The 7,720-nt window shown below is 38.3% G+C and overlaps 1 protein-coding gene across 1 annotated transcript in view; it reads right to left on the bottom strand.

The window, feature by feature from the left end:
* The window catches only part of lamb2l (laminin, beta 2-like), a gene marked incomplete at its 3' end in the record, with an annotated part of 79,388 nt that overhangs the window by 60,543 nt on the left and 11,125 nt on the right, over positions 1 to 7,720 (bottom strand). The window contains 1 exon segment of the mRNA XM_024292502.2: positions 2,214 to 2,272. Coding sequence (XP_024148270.1) covers positions 2,214 to 2,253 — 40 coding nt within the window.

Consider the following 7,720-nt stretch of genomic DNA (forward strand, 5'->3'; position numbering starts at 1 on the left):
GGTAATTATTGCTGCAAGAAAGCAGTCGTGTGGCCATAGAAATGAATGTTCAGTGGCGTTCATTCAGTTTACTGGTTTCTGGCTTGATGTGATTATAATGTGATCCTAATGTGATCGTAGAGTTTATAGAACACATTTTGTTGCTCAAATGTCTCCTTTTCTCTCAGTGATTCCTCTCCGACCTTCATCGAGGATCTGTTGTTTTGTTTCCACTGGAGTAGGGTCTCAAGGTTCACCTGCACTCAAATGGTTTTTACTGCTCTGGTTGCTTTTTTTGCTTTTTCCAGGAAAATTCTTTTACTGAAAGCTTTGAACAGGAAATGCAAAGAGCTTCAGGATAAAGCGAAAGCCCCGACAGATACCTTGAGAGGAAAAAACACCTAGATTAGAGCATTTTACTGAAAGCATGAAGGTCAGAACTTGTATTAATTTGCTCCTCATTTGATGATGTTAAAATAGAGATAAAGAATAAAAGGGTAAAAATTATTTTGAGGCCAAATCCAGGCCTCGAGGGCCCGCCTCCTGCTGACGTTTCACAAACGTTTGCCTTATCGACTATTGATCACCTGGATCAGGTGTGTTTAGCCAGAGAGCAGCTTCAATTGGTTGGTTAAAAAACATGTGGGACACCGACCCTCGAGGCCTGGATTTGGACACCCCTGAGGTACCAACAGAACTTTAATGAAAATGTCTGTATTTACAAACAAAAACAACATTTCTTCATATATAAGAGTTTTGAATGATGGTGTGGCTCAGATATGTAGTGAAACACTTAAAAAAAGAAGACTTTAACTCACCTGCATTAATGAGACCCTTAAAATAAACTCACTTGAAGTTTACAAATGTTTCCACACAGTGAGATTTGATAGTGAAGAAACAAAAAATAATGTAATTTCATGAAAAAAAATCCCCAAATTAAGAATCACAGTATTTGTGGTTGGAGTTAATGCGTCATTGTAACTTATTCACTTGATTCTCAAAGCATCTTGATAGAAATGTCTTCCTTATTTGAATTTATTTCTGTTTTCTGATTGGACAATCCAAGCTTCTTTATTACTGACCATCAGAAACGAAATGTTGTCCAGTCAAATTTACTTTAAATCTACCAAAAACGACACTTCCAAATGTCTTCTGTAGAAACCAAAAGGAGGTCAATCAGTAGAATGCAGTGGTTGGGGGATGATCTAGAAATCCTCAACAAAGAACACATTTGCACTACTGATAGTCAGACGAAGACTGTGTAATTGTGTTTGTGTTTTCATTACTTTATATAGATCTTTCATGCAAAACAAAGTGATGGAAATTCTTGATTTCTTTTAAACTCAGCTTTTTGCAGGTTGCTATGGAGAGTAGAAAGTAAAAGTCCATGCTTGGATTTTTGTAAACTGAAGCATTTACTGTCTTTGAAGGTTATGAATTGTTAAAGGATATGATTTGCTTTATACGGTGGCCCTGAAGGGTAAATCACATCAAAACACATCACTCACAAAAGCATAAAAAAATAAAATTAAAAAACACTACATTTTCTAAATTAAACAAAAAAAAACTGCAAAACAAGAATAATTTCCACGAATGAAACAAAATAAAAAACTGGAAAAGGAAGGTATCATGGGACATCTCTGATTGGATGATGGCCTCTAAGTTTTTGAAGCAATCCCCAAACTTTTCCAGTGGGAGAAGCCAGAAGCTTAAAGCCCAGTCCAATAAAAATCATCTTTTTGTGTTTTTAGCACGTTTTTGGAGTATTTTACTCACAGTAGAGGACCTAAATAAAAAAATTGACAATTAAAACTAAATTTCTGAGTATTTCCTAATTTAAATCAGAAAACCGGAGGCTAGAAAATGCAGCTCGGAAATGGGCGTGTCAAAGTCTGCTCTCCCCCTGCACTCACGCTGACCTGCTCACACTCAGATGAGCGTTCAACACTTGTGCTGTAGCAAATTGTGATTCTGGCTCAAAACTGTATTGATCTAACACTATTGTCGTTATTTTTGCGGCGCTAATGTTAGCTTGAAGCTATAGGCTCGCTGTAGTCCCACCCACAAACCAGAATTGCATTTCTAATAGGAAGAATGTGGTTGTTCTTCATCTCATACAAGCAGATGATGCTTTATGAATGAGCATTTCTAGCAAAGGAAATGAGCAACATGGTCAACACAATGTTACTTTGTCATTACCAAAGAATAAAGTATAGAGAAAAGAGTCCACTCACCAAACATGAGGAGGCTCAGCGCTGTGATCATGATGCTCATGGAACAGGAGACCACCAGGCTGAAACACAAATTCAGAGTTAGTTTAGTCAATCAGACACTTGCTTTAATGTCGAGTTCCCATCTGAGCACGAGCCTAAAACTCACATCAAAGATACAAAAAAATGGTTTCCTTTTAGTTAAAAAAAAGTCTCTAAATAAACAGTTTGCCCCAAAAAACAGCATAAAAAGACACTAAAAAGAAAAGTGTCAGGCAGTGGCTCTCCACTTTTAAAAGCCCTTTTGTGTCAAAAAGACCATGGATGCAGAGTTGACAGTATAATTATGTGTACACAGTCAGGAAGGGACAGAAGAGGAAACGCTGAACAGAGTAAACTGAAACCTTTCAAGGACCCGTCCCAAGCAGGGATTTCTTAGCAGTTTAAATAAATCCTAAATCCGAGAGAGGAGGTGCTTTGTTTCCCAACCGGTGACGACTTCAAGGCCTTCATTTTTTAAAGAAATTCTAAACTGTGCCTGCTAATCCAGGGGGCCACATGCATGAACAAAGCATGACTGCTGACCCTCCTGCTGGAGCTCCGCGGGTGCACACTTCTTTATTAAACAAACGTTTTCAGCCCCAAAAAAGTCTTTTGTACTTTTGCTCCCATTTGGCTGTTTTTGGATCACCAAACAAAACAGATTTTTCTGGCTTTATGAGTGTTCATCAAGCAGCAAGCTTTTGGAGGGTTGGAAGCTGAGTGGATTCAAATTAATAAACACATTTTACAAAAGATTTGGTGAAAAATGCTCAAAATTCACTCTATTTAACGACAGTAAATGCTCCCAATCTGCCAGGATTTAACTAAAACTCTATAATAAATCCAGATTTACTGGTTAATCTGCTGCATCATTGAGGTGTCGCTCCATACACACCTGAATCGGTCAAAGTCACTTTCCCCTTTGTCTCTAAAGCCTGGAGCATCCGTCTCATCTGTGTTTAGGAACCATTTGGTAAAACTGGTCATTTGATTTTTTGAAATATTTGAAAATATTGCAAAATACTGCATTCAATTCAATTCAATTTAATTATGCAGAGCTGGTATAGAAGAAGATGAAGTTATTTATACAGATTTATTTTAACAGATAAAATCACAAATTGCTTTCCAGTGGACAAGTAAAATACAATAAGAATTAATAATTAAAATACCTAAGATACAGTAAAAATGTCAAACGATTGTCTGAATAGATATTAGGGTTGTGTATTGGCAAAAGTCTGGCAAAACAATACGTATCGCGATACCCATATCGTGATAATGATTTATATCCCGATATATCCTAAGACAGCACCAGACAATATTTCATTTTTTTTAAATTATGACTTAAGAATTCATTCATCCATTTTCTTGACCGCTTCTTCCCTTTCGGGGTCGCGGGGTGCCGGAGCCTAACCCGGCTACTGAAGGGCGAAGGTGGGGTTCACCCTGGACAGGTCGTCAGTCTGTCGCAGGGCGACTTAAGAATTATCTTAATATTAATACATTTTTATTAAAGTAAAATGCATGTTTTTTAGTTATCAGAACACAAAGCACTTTAACTGCATCTCTTTAAAAAGTTGATTTTACCCAAGCAAATTCATGGTGCTTTTCTTTTGGTAATTTAAGAAATATTTTTTTAAAATGTAAAACAGAACTACATGTTTGCTTTTAAATAATAATTAAATATTGCCTTGGCAGTATTTTAAAATTGATATAAGTATTGCCAAATAAGATATTGTGATATTTCACTGAATCGTTATTTTCTTACACACCTAATAGATGTACCATTAAAATATCTATAAATATTTTATAAATCAACAGAATCTGCCACGCCGAGATTCAACGGCATTCCAGATTTGGTGAGCAAACCACGCCCCTGGGGTATATGCAACCGTTTAACCCTCTGGAACCTAGAGCCTAAAACTCAGTTTTTGTCTACTTTTGAATTTACCTCTGCATTTTCTCTGTATTTAACCCTAACCCGAATCAAACCTGCAATGATCCGCCCTACCGCTGCACACATTATTGATCCTTAATAATGTTTTATTTTCCCTGTAATTCTGGAGTCTCCCCATAGGTGGCACCCTACAAATACGTTGATCTTTGTCAAAGTTCAGTAAGTTATTCTGCTTTCATGTGGTGTTGGAAGATTTGTTGTTTTTCTGATGTGTTTCCGAGTCGAAAACATGAATGCAGCAATTCTCTATGGCTATGTCAGAATTCCTACACTAATCCGTAACTACTAAAAACTAGTGCGGGTCTATCTTGTGCCTTGGATTTTAAAAGCAATTTGGTCACCATGATCACTACTTTTTATTTTTTATTTTTTGTTTAAACAGTAAAGTAAAAATCTAATCCACGGGTGTCAACCTTTATCAAACAGGAGGCAAAAATCCAAAACACACCTTTGGTCACGGGCCAGATATTGAACACACTAAAACTACATTTTTAAAATGTTAAAAACTTAACTTTTTAATATAACTATGAAGAAAAACAGGCAGGAAATGTTATTCCAGAATAAATCAACTTAAACCTTAAATAACTTTCAAAATTTTACTCTCCATGAAAATATATATTGTCATAATTATGCAAGTCAGAAATAAGCACAAGATAACATCGGGACGTTAATAACAACAAAATTAAATGGAAGGCTAGATATACAATTGCTGGGAGGGCCGGATCCGGCCCCCGGGCCTTGACTTTGACATATGTGATCTAATCAATACGAGCATTTTATGATGTCTATTTAAGAATCTGCTGTGTGCGGATGATGAAAATGTTGATAGTTGTTTTTTTTATTACATTCAACACTTTTTATTTTTGCAAAAGTTGTTCAACGCATTGTGGTCTACATCAGGGGTCCTTAAACTACGGCCCGTGGGCCGGATCCAGCCCACCTCAACAATATCAGAGATACATGATTTTGTTTCTTTTTTTCAATCTGGCTTTGAGATTGTTTGCTAACACTGTTAGCAAAACAGTGTTAGCAAAACAGTGCTTTAGCAAGAAAGTGTTTTGATAACAGTGTAAGCATCAATTGCAGTCAGCACTGCTATCAGAAAACACTTTTTCTGTTAGCCTACAAACGGACTCCGGCCCCACACCAGCGAAGAAGAAAGTTACGTGGCCCTCACAAGAGAAGTTTGGGGACCCCTGATCTACATTCGCCAATGTAGTGTGTCGATGCACACTGTTGTTTCGCAAAGACTTCTGGGAGATTTCTAGTGCACTTGACTTCAGAATTGTAGATTCAGACAGCACTACAAAATGGTGTATGCACTATGTAGTGAGTATGTATGTAATGAGTTTTTCCATCAACCCATTGGTGGAATTATCACCTAAAATAAGTACAGCTATGAAACAAAAACTCCAAAATGTTCTGTTTAAAAACAAAAAAATAACAATCATTCAATCATCAAAATTAAAGTATGTTTTCATCCAGATTCATGTTATTTTTTTCTCTTATAAAGTGGATCACCAAAACACTCCATGCAGCTGCTCCTGGTCCGACTCTTCAGTCAAATGTTAGATCTCCGTCCCTCATCTAGAGGCTTCTGAATGAAAGGATGAGTTTTAAACCAGATTCTCTGGAAAATAAAGACCCTGGAACTTGTGTTTTGGGCATTTTTGAACATCTTCTTGTGACATTTTTCTGATGATGGAGGACATACATAAAGAAAATTAAGCTTAAAATTGTATTTCTGAATTAGGAGCTAGTAAAAAGATACATTTGGTGAAAGAATGTATGTGACGAAGAAAGTACACTGGGCGGGCCACAATCTCCCTGCTCTGAGCTCTCAGCAAAGGGGAAGAAAAGAGGGGCGGGCTTACTCCATGTCAACGTTCCCTCCCACAACTTAGAGGTGAATTTAAGCAGAAATTATGTCCTAAAAAAATTAGATATTGATCATTTTAAAAAACACTGGCTTTGAAAATGGATCAAAAGATGATTAATTTAGGTGACTAACAGATTAGACCAGAGTTCTAAACATGCAAAGGGCAACACACTGTTGAGCGCACTGTGTTATAGCTCCTCAGATGACAGCTGGATTACAGAAAGTATCAAAAGCTCTGCAGCCTGAGAGCTTCTCACTGCACACATCAAGAAATACAAAGCCCTTTTCTTACCTATGAGAGCTACAGGTGTTTTAAACATTTTTTTTAAATGTCATGACATTTTTGTCGCTTGAACATTTATCTATTTAGAAAAAATAACTGAAATGCCAAATTTAACAGCAGCAGAAATTCACAAAACAGAAAGCTTGCGTCAAAGAAACGCAGCAGATGTACTCACTGAGCCCGGGTCACCTCAGTCTGACGGCCTGAGTCTCGGTGCACGTGGGCCAGCTCCGGAGCCCAGCGTGTACATTTACGCGTGCATGCACATGTGTGGAGTGCATGTGTAAAACAAACTAGAAAGCAGTGGTAAAAAAAACAGAGGGAACGCCGGGGGCCAATGGGAGCAGGGTTTGTCCGGGACCCCTTCGCTCCTCTCCTCCCTCTTTTCGGCCTCCCTCGCTCCCTCCAGCTCGTCGCTGGGGCACTGGGGGTGAATGGGCAGCCATTCTTATTCTAATTTCCTCTGTCACTCTGTCTGAAAGAGGAGGAACGGTCTCCAGGCTGTTGGAATGCACCACCCCTTTCTTCTGGACACTGAGGGGCGAGGATGCCGAGGAGGCCGGAAAAAGAGAGAAATGAGGAAGAGGAGGATAAAAAAGGGAGAAATGTTGTGATTAAAAAAGAAAGAAAGAGAAGGAATACCAGGAGGACACCAAAGAGTGTTGTCAGCTTTTCGGGCTAAACTAGGTCACTGCCCCCTCCCCTTACGATCACAAACGTATCAAGGCTGCATCGCGTTCTGGTTGCTTCCACAGAGACTGCAGTCACTCTCTCACCTTTGCTCCTGTCATGTTTAAGCTTGCTTGGATGCTTTCGAGTTTGGGAATAAAATAATTAAAGTTTCCATCAACCTGCCTCTGATCTCCTGAGTTTTTCTCTGCTGCTGCTCCAGAAACACCCAGTGAGGCTAAACCTTAACGCTGACGGATCAGAATAACAAAGTTATTATTAGACCAACTCAGAGAAAAAGGCTCCTTTTGGTGTTTTTAACATGTTCTTGCTGCATTTTTCTGATGATGGAGGACATATTTAAGGAAAATTAAGCTTAAATTTGCATTTCTGAGTATTTCTTCATTCATATCATTGTAAACCAGGAGAAGAAAAAAAAAAGTAATTTGAAAAAGATCATAATTGTGACATAGAAAATAGGCTGGGCAGGGCCACAAGCTCCCTGCTCCGCTCCATTCTGATGGACCCAAATAGATCCATGTATGTCTTTCTTCTTTCATTGAGAAAATTAAAAAAAAATATCCTCTAGTTCGATTCTTATTTTCATTTTTCCACACTCTGACTAATGCGTCACAGAAACACACAAGTGACGGCAGGAGTGAAGCACCAGGAAAATCTCTGAATGATCTCATGAACCCAGACAA

Source organism: Oryzias melastigma, linkage group LG7 (genome assembly GCF_002922805.2).
Source record: "Oryzias melastigma strain HK-1 linkage group LG7, ASM292280v2, whole genome shotgun sequence".
Lineage (NCBI taxonomy): Eukaryota > Metazoa > Chordata > Actinopteri > Beloniformes > Adrianichthyidae > Oryzias > Oryzias melastigma.